This window comes from Carassius auratus, chromosome 6 (genome assembly GCF_003368295.1).
Source record: "Carassius auratus strain Wakin chromosome 6, ASM336829v1, whole genome shotgun sequence".
NCBI classification, from domain to species: domain Eukaryota; kingdom Metazoa; phylum Chordata; class Actinopteri; order Cypriniformes; family Cyprinidae; genus Carassius; species Carassius auratus.
Window position 1 is genome coordinate 11755349 of NC_039248.1, and position 14859 is coordinate 11770207.

General features: G+C 36.9%; 1 protein-coding gene across 2 annotated transcripts in view; it reads left to right on the forward strand.

Moving 5' to 3' along the window:
• Positions 1 to 5444: 5444 nt before the first annotated feature.
• The window catches only part of tns1a (tensin 1a), an 82713-nt gene continuing 73298 nt past the window's right edge, over positions 5445 to 14859 (forward strand). For both annotated transcript variants that reach the window (XM_026261949.1, XM_026261948.1), the window contains exon 1: positions 5445 to 5756. In XM_026261949.1, the coding sequence (XP_026117734.1) occupies positions 5661 to 5756 (96 nt within the window). In that variant the 5' untranslated portion in view covers positions 5445 to 5660. The remainder of the gene's footprint in view (positions 5757 to 14859) is intronic.

The following is a 14859-nucleotide window of genomic DNA, read 5'->3' on the forward strand; positions in this document are numbered from 1 at the left end:
CATTCTGAAGCTGATTCCATGCAGATGTTGCTGAAAAATTAAAAGCCATTTTGCCAAAGTCAGTCCGGACTTTAGGGACTGTCAATAAAAACAGTTCCTGTGAACGCAAGTGATATGCCCCTGCAGACGTCAGGAGGATGTAAGCGTTCAGATAAGGATGAAGTAGGCCTAATACTGCTTTATAAATAAAAAGATGCCAATGCATCCAACACCTAATGGAGAGGGAGAACCACTCGACCCGAGAGTACAGCAGACAGTGATGAGTGTGAGATTTTAAGTTTGTGATGATTCTTAAGGCTCCATGAAACACAGAGTCCAAAGCATGAAGACACTGGGAGGTTGAATGCATATATAAAATGTCACCATAGTCCAAAACAGACAATAATGTTGCATTTAGAAGTTATTGTTTTTTGATTCAAAAGATTAACAAGACTCGATTCTAAAGAAGAAACCTAACTTCAACTTCAGTTTTTTAACCAAATCTTGGACATGCAATGTAAAAGACAGTGATAAATCAATGGTAATGCCCAAGTATTTGTAATTTGACACTTCTTATATTTCTGTGAGTGAAAGTCATGACTTTAGTTTTTTTAGAGTGTAGAACCAACTTTAAAGTAGCCAGATTATATTGCAAGATGTTAAAAGCAGATTGTAAATTTTCGATTGCGTGACCTAATGTGGACCCAGAACAGTAGAGAACAGTATCATCAGCATAGTAATGATAGTTTGTATTATTTATATTAATGCAGAGGTTATGTAAATGCTAAAAAGAAGTGGCCCAAGGATTAAGCCTTGAGGCACCCCCTTTTAAAATATTTAGGGAGGTAGAAGTGAAGCCATCTACTTGCACAAATTTTGTTCTCCCTGATAGGTAACTGTTGAACCATCCCACTGCTTGTTCTGATAGCCAAATAGAGGTGAGCCTTTGAAGAAGTATCTTATGGTCCACTGTGTCAAAAGCTTTTGAAAAATCAATAAACAGTGCTGCACGGTGCTGATTATTGTCTAAGATTTTGACCAGATCATTTACAACCTTTGAAACAATTGTTATTGTACTGTTTTGTTTCCTAAAAACAGATTGAAAGTCATTCAAAATATTGTTATTAATTAGATAGCCTTTAAATTGCATGCTGATGACTGATTCCATCAATTTAGCTAATACTGACAATTAAGAAATAGGCCTATAGTTATTATGTCTGCAGAATCACCACCTTTGTGAAGGGGGAGAACATTGGCAGATTTCCAGATGGCTGGTACTTGATTTGTGTTTAAAGAAAGTTTAATTAAATATGTAACTGGATTTGCTATCAAATCAGCAGCTATTTGTAGAAAATATGGTTCAAATTTGTCTGGAACTGATGATTTTTTTTGGATCTAGATCTTTCAAGGCCTTTCTCACTTCTGGTACAGTTACTGTCTTGAAATGAAATGGTTGAGCTGACTGTATCTGATCAACAGGACATGCATCAACAACAATACAAGATGATACTTCTGTATCTGTTTTTGCCTCCGTTAATAATTTGATTGTTTTCCAGAACTTGAGTTGGTTATTTAAACTTTTCGATTTTTCAGAAAGGAAATAGGCAGATTTAGAATTACAGACTTTTACAGTTCATGATACAAATCGTTGCAAAGCAGCTTTACAGAAAATTGCGTTTATACAATATATTTAGTAGTAGGTTATCAGTGGTGACTATGTGGCTGAGTACATATCCCCTTGGGAAAGTGTCCATTGATTACCAACATTTAAAGAGATGTAAGGGAGGCTATGAGTATGTATTTAATGGACATTTTTACCATGGTTCTCCCAGACTTATGCTTGCACTTACAAAGCAAAAAAAAAACAAAAAAACTGGGAGGTATGACAAGTAGGTTCAGGTTAGTTGTTGCCTACTTCTTTCAATGGAAAGTAGCTAAACCCTGCCTGAAAAGTCGCTAAATGTCGCTAGATGACGTCATATGCTAATTAGCATATTCATGATGTAAGTGCGTCATATTATCTTGCCCTTTCTGTGCTCATGTACTGCATTTTAAGGCAGTCAAAATTCTCAATAAAAGTTTTTTATTATTATATTTGAATGTTTCTGTTGTCCGACAACGGAATTAATATTATAATGACTGAAACGTGTCTATTAAGACTACATAACCAGCTCTCAAAGATGTTTATCTCTGCACTAAAATCCTATTCACGACATTGTCTAATGAAATCACATACACATAAGATTGATAATGTAATGATTGTACTGTGATTTCGGCTATACTTGTATGTAAAATAGAGTTAGAAGCAACAGAATATATTTTTTTAACTGAAAGTGCTGCTCCTCTCTGCTTGTTGAACATAGCAGATGTAGAGAGAGAGAGGCGTGTGCGCACGCTGGGAGAGAGAGAGAGAGAGAAGGCTCGTGCGGCAGTAACGGAGAGTCTCAGAGACTAAATAAGGTCTGTCAAAAAAAGTTAGATTTGTCGCTAGTCGCTTTTTTGGAAAAAAGTCGCTATGGGGGTCTGGAAAGTCGCTAAATCTAGCGACAAAGTCGCTAAGTTGGCAACACTGCATAGATGCATCAAGGATGCAGAGTTCTTGTCCGAAATCTCACAGAGAAAGGTGGTCCAGATAAACTCAGATCTTTCTGGAAGGAAAAATATAAAATAGTAACTTAAAATAAACACCCAGCCAGAAAATAGTGAACACAAGTGCTTCATTAGAATCTGTTGCTACTCTGTGACTTTCTGCCTGTAGAAAAGGAAGAGACTAGCCTGGTAATACCAAACTCTGCTACTTAGCTTTGTTTTGTAGACAGAGTCTGGAAGGGCATAATTGACAAGCATTTACTTTCTCGTGGGGTTGCTTTTCTGAAGTTAAAAAACATTGGTTTTCCCGTAAGCCAACCACATAACTTTTGGTTATGACGTGTGTTATTCGTCCACTCAGCCGCCTCGAACTTCCACTGTAAACACAGGAATGCTGCGAAAACAAAACCATTGAGCGATATACTGGAGAGAACATGGCAGTTCACAATCACAATTATCGCCTTGCCGGACTTTGGCCTCCCCAGTTTCTCGCTGACGATCGGTAACAGTTGTTAAATTTAAATTTTTAATTTAACATCACCTCCATTCAAAATGTGAAACAAACACTCTTCTTGCTCGGGCTTCAGTTGGCAAATGCCGGGAATATTCTCCACAACAGAGCGAATAGTATCCCGTGTCTCTATGTCCACTGTCATTTTCAATTTCCCTAACCTAAACTACAATCCTAAATTCAGCGCTTACGTCACGGCTCTCAGCCCACCCTCTGTTTATTGACTGGACGTCTGTTTTGGAGCCAGAGGAAATCTGGGAGATAGTTTGCTATCTCAAACTCAGTACAGAAGCAAACTGAAATTGAGCGGAAGTATGAAGTCTGACGTAGTCAGGCTAGCAAGAGACACCAAGAAAGAAAGAAAAAAATAACGGAACATAAAAGGGCACATGTAAGCATAACAATTTCTGGAACTTAACTTACCTGTTCTGAGAATGAGTATGAATAGGAACACATGAATGGAGTTCCGTTGGAGTCGGCTGATGAGAAATCTCAGAGCAGACACAGAGATAGCCACGGAATGTAACGACAGCCCTAGAACAAAATGACTGGGATAAAGAACAGCTCCAGATGACATAAGAGAATGAAACGAAGAGCGCCTGAAAGGGAAGAAGAGGAACTATGGAAGGACACTGTACAAACAAGCAGGTTGAAGAGGATGTGTACCTGAAGACCAAGAAGAAAGAAAGCATAGAGAGGATGAAGAGCTTACTAGTATTGTAATCATGTTGAGCATGATCAGAATTGAAGGTATCTTTTGAGAACCAAAAAAAAGGAGGTTTACGTATGATATCCTAGGGAAGACAAGTCACTTACAGTTAAATTGTAGAACTTTAACTCGATAAGCGTAAATAGATATAGCATTAACAGGCATACTGTAGGTTGGCCAGCTAGAAAAAGTTTCAGGGTCCTTAAGAAAAAGTGTCTAAAATGCCTAAAAATGGTAATGCAGTTTTGAAGAAGAATTGCAAAGGACTTTCATTGGAGTGATCAAGAAGTCATGTATGCCTACTCTTGCTTTGTGGTTGGCAAGATTAGATGAACATTTCCGCCTAAACTTTTGTTTCGGTAATCCTCATCCTTTTCATGAAGCACATTTCTCAAAACCCCAAAGAAATCTATGCCAAAGCAAATACGATCAAATCAAATCTGCAATGCAAATTTGTGGTACATGTCATCTAGACTAACAGGCGGCTTTTTTGGCAAGGGAGCTTGGGAGATTCGTGTATCTCTGATCTGGCACAAGGTCTGTTCATAAAAAAAAAAAAAAAAAAAAAAACACCCCACGTTTAAAGTGAATGTGACAGCACAGTCAATATGGCGGCACAGTGATTATGGGAGTCTTTTGTGGTTAATGATGGATTTAGCTTCGATGAAGTAGATGCTGCAGATGGGCTAAAAAGCGTATATTCAGCACCCAATCGCATACATTTTCTAATGCTTTACAATCACTGCATCAGTATCTATATTTTTTTTCTATACTTATTGATGATATGGTGTTCACTAGTGCCAATGAATTAGTCTTTTTGGAGGTATGAATTCTCCCCCAAAAAAATGTTGGGGAAAAAAAGGAAAAAAAGAAAAAAAAGAGAGCATTTGAATATGTATTTGTATCTCTTCCCCCATTTCTGCTTTTTCCTCTTGGCAATTTTTGGCATCTCTTTTCTCGCCGTTTCTCTGCTTGCTCTCTATTAATCCTGCCCCCCTCCCCCCAACCCTCTATGCAGTGAGAGGGTACGTTTGTTAGTGAAGCGTGGCGACTCTGCAGTGGTGCGGTGCACCTGCAGTTGGATGAGCACTTGACACAAGAGCGCATATTACACAGACCTCACAAATGTATCCACACAGGCACACATATAGAGGTAAAAGAAAAAAATAAACGCTTTCCACAAAAACCCAGTTGCACACGGCACGTTGCTTGTCTCCTCTCATTCGTACAGCCTCGTGTGAGACTGCGTGTGTGCATCTGTGTGCATGTATGTGAGGCTGCCTGATGACACACACTCTGTCTGCTTTGAATTCAGAGACTGAAATTCACTTCATTTCTGGCTTCCTCACTCACTCTCCCTCTTGCGTTTTCCATCACTTTCCCCCTTTCTTTCTGTATCTTAGCCTGCCTCCTGTCCTACTTCATCAATTTTTTTAAGATTATGATGCCTTGTTTTTCCTGTTAATCACTGAAATGTTTTCTCCTTCAAAACGTATTCCTTTCTGACACACATTCAGTATTTCTTCTCAAACCTTTTCCTCGTTTCTACCTCCTCATTAAAAGCAACTTGCCTCTCTGCTATTTCTAGTTTTTCCCACTGCATGTTTCTCTCTCCCTCCCTCTCTCTGCTTTTTTTTCTCACACCCTCCCTCTTTCCTCCTCATCCTCCTTCAACAGACAGAATGCTGCAGCATCCACTGAGTAAGGTAATGCGTGTGCAAGCAAGAGCAGGGTAATTCTTGCTACCTGCTCTGCAGCTAAAGGGATCTGTCCTCCCATCAGCTCTCTGCTATTGGATTTATCTGGAGAATAAGCACAGAATAGAAAAGGTGATTTTAAGGAAGCAAAAGAGAGTGACAGAAGGAGGCAAACATGGCCCGGCTAAACTGGTGTCTGGCAGCAGTGATTAGCTGGGGGAAGTTCCTCTTCTCTTGTTTCTTTCCATTGAGAGCAGCTAGGAGAGATAAGGTAAGGCTGCATTTGTTTGACCTGCACTGTACTGACTCATTCCAATTCATACAAACAAACTGGGGTCACCTGATTTTGAGTGCTACCAGACAACAGTCTGGTCATTCAGACATGTCCTATTTTTCAGCCTTCCTTTACCTGTGGTGGGTTTTCAGCTGCTCAGTGCATGTTAAAAATTGTCTAAGTATTTAGTGAAATCTTGTCCTCCTTCCGTGGGTTTACAGAGTGTTGTGTTCAAAAAACTGTCCTACTGTGCATTGTGTATAGTCATTTTAATTGAACTCTTGTTAAAAAGATAGTGTTACTTGTGACGAGTATTGAATCACTATGATAACAAAACCTGACATGTCCGCACTTTCCCACTTTCCACCACCCCCATATTTTGTTTTTGCCAACGTTTTAGAGATTAAAAGGACCCCGGCGCAAAGGGTCCCTTAGGTTTATGCTGAGTTAATGGCTGCCATTTTTAAGCAAGGAGTAATTATGTGGATACGTTGTGAATTCTTTGCACCAGATTGTTTGTTTATGTTACTGAACTAGAGTTTTATGGGGTGTCTGTGCTGAACCAACCCCAAAACATGTTAGGAGTGTGTTTGGTGGAGCATGCTAGCTTTGTAGCATGAAATTCCCAGTCTGAAGTTAATGAGAGTGGTCAGATTAGGGGTCAAGTTTTCATTATTTTACTCATTTCATGCCTCAGTGGTTGTCAGTGCTGATGTGCTTGCAGAAAAAAAAATACCTATATTTTGCCGCAGAACTACTGCTTTTTCTTGTACCACTCACCCCACCCCCATCTGTCCCAGTACATTTCCCCATCCTCCAGATCTTGCCAAGAACTTAACCCAGCGTTATTCATCCAACTTCCACATCAGCTATCAGATCAACACATCACCATTTCTTGCTCTGTGTAGACACTCTCTTTTTTACTTACTGAAGCACCCCCCCCCCCTTCAGCTACAGTGCTGTTTTGTACAATACATTCATCTCAGTCCTCAGCAGTATCCTAACTGTATTATCAGTGATCACTGTGCTATCTCATTTTCCCAGCCAAAAATAAAATAAAATAAAATAAAATAAAAAGCTGGATTACTAACAACTCACATCTTCATCAACAACAGTCTTTGAAAATATGCAAAGTGCCTAATATAAATTCATAAAAAAGGCTTAACCATAAATTCAAATAGATGGTCACATACCCATTCTAATATTACATGTATAACTATTAAAACATTTTGAAGTGCAAGCAAAGATGCAGTTATTATTATGTTATTATTACGTTTTTTCAATGAAATGGCAGCCAACTTGAATAATAAGCACTTATTTCTCAGAATATGATTTAGTTATAAGTGCTAATATTAGAAAACTGAGAAGATAAATCCTTTTATTATCTTCATCTAAAAAGGAAAAAATGATGTATGTTACACTTGACATTACAGTCAATGCATTTACCTGATCAGACAAGATAACTGTTTCATTTGTTTGTCAGTTGTAAAAACTACAAAATAAAAGGCCAAGAAAAATAGGAGCATCAGCAATTAAATATGTTCAATAATACACACAGTAAGTTACTCTTTTCATGGGTTTGTATAGCTGTACACTGTTAGACCTTACCGGGGTTTTTTTACTGTAAAATACTGGCAACACTGTTGCCAGCTAGTTGTTGTAATGAATCTTTAACTGTGACTAACTGGCAACAATGTTGCTAGTATTTTACTGTAACTGAAACATTACGGTGACTAAATAAATAAAGAATTACTGTGAATAACTGGCAGGAGTGTTGGCAGTTATTTACTGTAATTACACGAAACCACTCAGTATAATACTGCATATAAATTTACTGTATATAATATTTGCGTAACACCAGAATGACAATATTTTATTTATTTATATAAGAGAATGCATATAAAATGTTCATACAAATATATTTTATTAATTTTGGAAAAACAAATAAATAACATGAAATATATCATAAATTAAACAAATCAGAACATATACTAAAATGAAAAAAAAAAACACATTATCTATAGAATTGGCTAAATAACATCTTACAACATCAGTAAAAATTATAAACAAAATACAAGTATTCTTATTTCCTTAACAATATAATAACAAAAGTAAAATAAATAAACAACAAAGCCGGTGTATTTTAGTAACTTAATTAATCAAGCATATTTTCAATAAAAGCAAATTAATGAAATCAATATTTACAATAAAATTATAACCAAATAGAAATAATGTTTTCTTCCTTTACAATATTACACACACACACAAAATATGTAGTGACAAAATATAATACTCAGTCACCATTGACCCACATGTTGTTCCAAAGCTGTAATTATTCAACAAAAATTTAATTACCAGTTTATGTCTTTATAATGAAAGTCTTAAGAAATACTGCTTTTGCTTACTTAATTAGATGTTTTCTTTTCAAATTCGGTAAGGCTCTGCAGAAATGTATGGACATGTGGATTCACATTTTGAACATTTCTTTTAACTGTAGACCCAGTTTTGCAGCTGAAAAAAAAGGAAAAGAAGATACCTGTATTATGAGAACCAAGTACAACACCAAATACATATTGGCAAAAAAAGATATTCATTAAATAAAACCATGATTGGACTTAATGGTTTTTAACACTTACCTTTGAATAAGCTCAAGTGTGGCACTGGCTGACTCCTGGTACTCAATATTAAAAAAAATAAAAGCAACCAAAAAGCACAGAGAGTGCTGCAGCAAAATCCAGCTTCTCTTCAATGCAATGTTTCACTTTCCCCTCAATGCTGACCATCCACTTAGATGAGGTTAGAAGTTTATCTCCTGAAAAATGAAAAGTCACCATAAAAACTGCAAAGAAACATATAGGTTGTTTACTATATATTTTATGCTTACCAAGCATGATGAGTCTTGGTGTTGCTGGTAGGGTTTGCTCAGTCTATATTGACATCTTGGTGGAAGTTTCCTTGAAAACAAAATAAAAAAAGGATTATTCAGCAAAAATGTAGCAATGTTCCCTTTACAATGGTTTATTTTAATAGTTTTATTTAATTATTTAAATAAAAATTAGTGCATTAAAGGGAGTGAGCAAACTTTTCTACCATCTCGTATGATTTGCAAGTGGAAGCATAGCTCTGAAAAATTACACGCCACACATGCACACGCTAGGACCTGACAGTGAAGGTTCGCCTGTGGATGCCTATGTATAACTTTATCCTGTTTTTGTGACTGCCTGTGATTTCTGTGCATATGAGACCTAAACGAGGAGAATGTCTTAAATGTACAAGGGCACTTCTACATTCCACAGGCAAAATTTGCTCTATGTTGGTGTCTTTTTATATGCATAAAAAACACTAAGCTGGTGGAAAGGCACATTGCACAGTTTGCATCTGTACATTGTGGCAAATGTTGACTAACCAATTAAATGAATAAATTAAACATTACTAAATAAATTAAAAAAATCTGAGTTGGTAAATTTTTGATCAATTAAATATTTTGCAGCACCAGGGTATGTCACTCAAAGTTTTGAGGAGAGGCTCAAAACTCAGCTAACCATATAGCATTCTGGAAACAAAGGAAATAACGATTTAACTTCACATAAAGTATTCTAGGAACCTCACTTATATTTGAACAGTTTACTTACTCCTTGTGTAAGTTTCCATTTTAAGGCTTAAAACGTGAAAACATTGCAACTGGTTGACTAAACGATGCAAGCTGAAAAGTAAACAAATGACTTGACCTCCAGGCTGCCTTAAAGAGGCAGCACCTTCACTTTTAGGATAAGGCAGTCAGTGCGTGTGTATGTGTGTTAATACATATTGCATAAATCCTTGGTTTCTGCCTGAATATGTGAACACTTCACAATATAATGTGACGTAATGCACTCGAGTAGTGTCGGAGGACAGTAATTTACTGATTAATGTTACAGTTGGTACCTGTAATGGGTACATAGAGTAATTTACTGTAATTTATTATTTGAGCTGCATAAATTCTTAAAGATGCACCTCATATTACAGTAAGATATTTTTCCCAGAAGATACAGCAAAACACTGGTTATTTTACAGTTATTTACCCTAGAAAATACAGCAAGGGTTAACAATGTACTATTTATTTGCTGAAAATGGATTTGATTTTTTAGAGACAGAATGGCTTTATTGTCATTTCAGCAATATACAGCTTGGACACAATGAAATTAAACAAAGAGAGATTGTGGTGCAAGAGTACATAAAATCAATACAGAACAATGAGACTGATCTAGAATATACTGACTAAATTATATTAAATAAAATAAGAAATAATTAAATTAAATAAGATTAGAAAACATTACACAGATACTTAGGACTACAAAACATGGATATGTGCAAACAGTGTGGTACAATACCACAGAACAAAGGACAGAGCAAACTAACATTGCAAAGTAGCACTAGTGTTGAATGTGAACATACTGTAGATAAAAGGCATATTTAACAGCAGAACAAAAGCAGCAGTTTGTTTACTAATTTTCAGAGGAAATGTGCAGAATTAGCAAGAGGAGTGAGAATAATGATCAGCGAGTGTAAAGGCGTTAAATTTGCAAAATGCAAATGTAAAATGTGGCAAAAAAAAAAATGCTGATGGAGCAAACTAGTGTAGGTGTAAATGTGTGGATAATATAGACAAAATAATATTAATAATTTGTCTCCCTCAAGGCAGAAGTGTGAAATTTTAAATATTTAATGCAAATAATGTGCTAAAACCAAATTTGTTTTGTTTTTAAACCTCTTTTTCTGTGACTACTTTAATGTCATCTCAGCTTTGTGCGTGTGGTTCATTAGCAGTTACATGATCCATTGGTCTTTAATGCTGGTTACTAAAAAGTGCTTTCAATGCAAAGAATTCCTTTGACTTTGTATAGCTCAATTTATGTGTGTTGTTGCTACTTAAAATATTGTTTGTATTGAATATAATCATTATAACCATCCTAATGCAGACTCACACTCCAGTTTGCTAAATACACACATTTAATTTACATCGACTCAGGCTGGATATGACTCTTGTCTGAACTGAACTTGACCCCTCATTGCCTTTCTGCAAGATGAGCCCTTTAGCTAAAATAAGAATGCATGCCAAAGAACCACGGGCAGAGAGGATTTGGCCGGTAGAGTAGAAATGTACACCTTGTGGGTGGTTAAAGATCCATGTTGTTATACTGTGTTCAGACATTTGAAAGGGATCCATTAATATGACACTCAGCTCAACCACCATTAACGTCCCTTGAGCAATCCATTTAACCTCAGGCTGCTCAAAGGGGATTTTCCCTGTTGTAAGTGTACAAGATAATAAAACATCCCTCCCCCCAGCCCCCTATCTTCATCCTCCAGTAGAGATCTGTCAGCCCATTTATCCCAGAACTTTTTTTTAATTAAGGGTGTATTCACACCAGGAAAGTGTGCTAGTTCACTTGCTTTGGTCTGGACCAAATACAAAGTTTTTTTTTTTTTTTTTGTGGTTCGTTTTCACACTGCCCTTTTTGCAAGTGAACCAGAAACTGTAAACAAAATAACATGTGTGCTAAAGGTCATCCATTGCTTCATCCATTCAACCGTACCAAAGTTTGTTTGGAACAGACCGAGACCACCTCTTCAGCTGGGTCTCGGTATGGTTGTTTGGTCCACACCAGAGTGTGATTGCTGTATTCACCCCTGCCCAAAAGATCCGAGCCAAGGGGGGAAACTAACTTGAGTTTGATTCAATCGAACCAAAAAAAAGAGGTGTGAATTTACCCTAAGTCAAAGAGAATACAGAATAGACTCCATCTCAGATGTACTGATCAGTCTCACTGGGAAGGAGTAGGATTGGTTTTAAGTGGGAGAGTGTGTTTAAAGGGAGGGGGACTAAGATGCATGTTTTACCCTGAATTTAAACTGTCCATCCATTAAGAGCTTTGTGAAGGCTCCCACTACACATCTCTCAAAGAAGGAATTTATTTAATAATGTATACATCCAAGAAAGAGCTTAATATAGCGTAAAAATATAAATAATATATAATTCAAAGAAATCAGGCAAAAAAGTATGCTACTTATTGATGCATTTTTATTTTGCAAGAAAATATTTATTTTATTACCAACATGTGTTATCCACTAATAACTAGGCTACTACTGATAATTAATGATAATTCAAGTGTTCAAACAAGTGAAAGAAAATAGCCTAGCATACAAAAATATTTAAAAGAAATGTAAAAAATATATACGTATATGTGTGATGGAATTTAATTTATACAAACAGATGTCAAATAGGGTAAAGTGTGCTAACATTTTAAGAAAGTATGCGTCAATGCAATGCTATGCAGATATCTAGTATGTGCTACTGTCACAATCACTGCCGGAAGGAACACGAAGCCATGGAATACACTAAATAGTCTTTATTAGGTCCAAGACACAGGGGTAAATCCAACTCAGAAACTAGGAGTGTAACAAATTAGCTCATAGTTAGATGGACGAAATTCATCATAATGGTTTATTTTTAATTATATCCATCTTCAGGAATTACTTGTGGTACAATAAAATAATTTGTTTGTCTGCAGGAAAAAAGTGACTTTGTCCCATGAGCGGCAAACACAGACAACCAAGTGTGAATACATATGGATGTTTATTAAACTAAACTACAGGGGAATATGCAACATCTGACTAGACACAAGCATACACACATTAAACATAGATGCTGTGACCCGTGGGTCGAGCAGGTGTTGCTCATTTCTCAAATCACTCCACCGGCATCGCCCCGTTCCCACAGATCTTGGTTCGCTCCACTCATCACTGATGCCAACACAAGGAAGGCATAGATAGAGAGAGAGAGAGAGAGCACATTGTAGAGAGAGAGAGTGCTCACATGCAGGAGAGTGAAGAGTCATAGTAGTATTTACTCATCAACTAAATTACAACCTGTTAAGAACCATCAAATAATCTCATCACCTTAATTAAACGGGATCAAAGTGCCAATCTAATTAGTTAACAAGTGGTTACTTGCATTGATTCTGTAGTTGCTGAGTCAAATGTCCCAGTGCATGTATAATGCGTAGATTCCTGTGAGGAGTAAAACCTTTGTCATTTCTTCCATGGGATGACTGCTTCGAAGTGAATCAACAAAGTTGCTGAAAACTACCAGAAGATCGGACTCCCCCAGAAAGGGAGTCGGAAGGTGATGGGTGTCTTCAGGGAACCGCAAGTTAAGAGATGCTGCTTTTTGGATGTGGGAGAGGTTTTATATTGTTTCCCGGTAACACCCCTTTTGGTTGGATTGACCAGTAACAAGGCATTTAGTTTCAGCAGGAAAGTGTTTCTTTGTCCCAGTGACATCTCATTTGCATGCTTTATGACTGTCCTGATTAAATTGTGTAGCTTTACCCAAAATATGGCACAGACAGTAAGATGCATTTCATAATCACATAGAGTACATCATGTGTTGAGGAATAAAGAGCAGATCATTTTGATACCAAGAAAGAAACATTTAGAAGATATTAAACCAGAGATATATTCATACAACTGAATATTAGCATTTAGAGCTTAACTAATGCAAATAAACAGTGGTAACTAGACTAATGTAGTCAGGGCCACTGCTGGCCAAATGTGTGCCCTAAGCAAGACTGTATTGTTGTGCCCCCCCTTCCTCAAATATGATGATGAAAAAAAACAATTACTATGAGGTGAAAATACAAATATAATTTTATTTAATCAAATAAAAAAGTAAATGAATAAATTGGATTATTTACTCTCGACATTTACCTATGGCTATAACTTTATTATGACTCTAATTTATTTTATAGTCTCAAGCATTAAGAAATCATGCAAAAGGAAATTTAGCAGTGATTTATAATTTATTTAATATATATTAAAATGTATAAGGTGTGTGTTGTAGCTGACACCAAAATGAACACATTACAATTGTTTTATGACTACAAGTCTTTCTCCTCAAATGCTATTGAGCTTCAAATTTGTGTTTGAGCCCATGTGAAAAAGTAAAATAATTTACATATGATTTACAGTTTATTTTAATAAATATCAAACATTAAATTCAATTGTGCATTATAGCTGACACCTAAATGAACAATTACAGTTGTTTTTATGACTTTAAGTCATTCTCCTCAAATGCCACTGACGTTTGAAAAGTGTATACCAATATTGCATGTAACTTTAGAGACGGTCCCTAAATTTGAGACTCTTGAACCTCCAACGTCAAGCCAACTTTATGCCGTTTTTTTATTTATTTATTTATTTTACTTTCTTTAGCTTTCTTTTCTCTGCGCCATATTGCTGATGTTCATCCATAAATTATGAATATTCAGCAAACATGAGGTGTGAGCGGTCGCGAACGCAGATGGGATAATGGCGGAAGTTTTTTTTTTTTTTTTTTTTTGAGCAACTGGGATGGTGCCCCCTCTGGGAGTTGGTGCCCTACGCAGACTGCGTACTCTGCGTGTAGGGAGTGACGGCACTGAATGTAGTAGGGAAACATACTGGCAACACATGCATATACCAGATGCATTTGTAACTAATTTAAATTAGTCTAAAATAAAGAAAATGTCTATGTCAGATTGTGTGATGTGTTTAGAAATTATGGAGACAGACCACTGGTCTAGTCATGCCATTGGTGCCTGGCACAGGGATCATTTGCTCCTCCTGGAATGCATTTGAAGTCCAATGGAGAGGAGCAAAGAGTTTCTGTTAAACATTAACATTAAAACGATCTTACGTGATCCTAAGCAGATGCTACAGAATCCCCCCTTTTTGGCTGATGAAGTTCACCTGCAAACATCATCAGACAACAGTTATCATGATGGTTGGAGAGTAGGTTGATTATGAGGATCGGATGGCAGGTGGATCCTGATTGTTAGATGGCAGGTGGTTTCTAATTTTCTTCAGCCTTTGGACCATCAGCTTGGATGTTAACCTTGGTCAGGTTCAGCATTGTCTCCGCCTGGGCCCCTTTTTTTCTGGTGGCTCCATTTGAAGGTAGAGGAAGGGCAGCTGTGCACCTGTTCAAGGACCTTTGCACCCTGTTGACTCTGCCAAACAGCACAAAGGCAAGGCTGAGACTTAAGGTGTACCTGATTGCTGTGGCGAAGCAAAGTGCCAT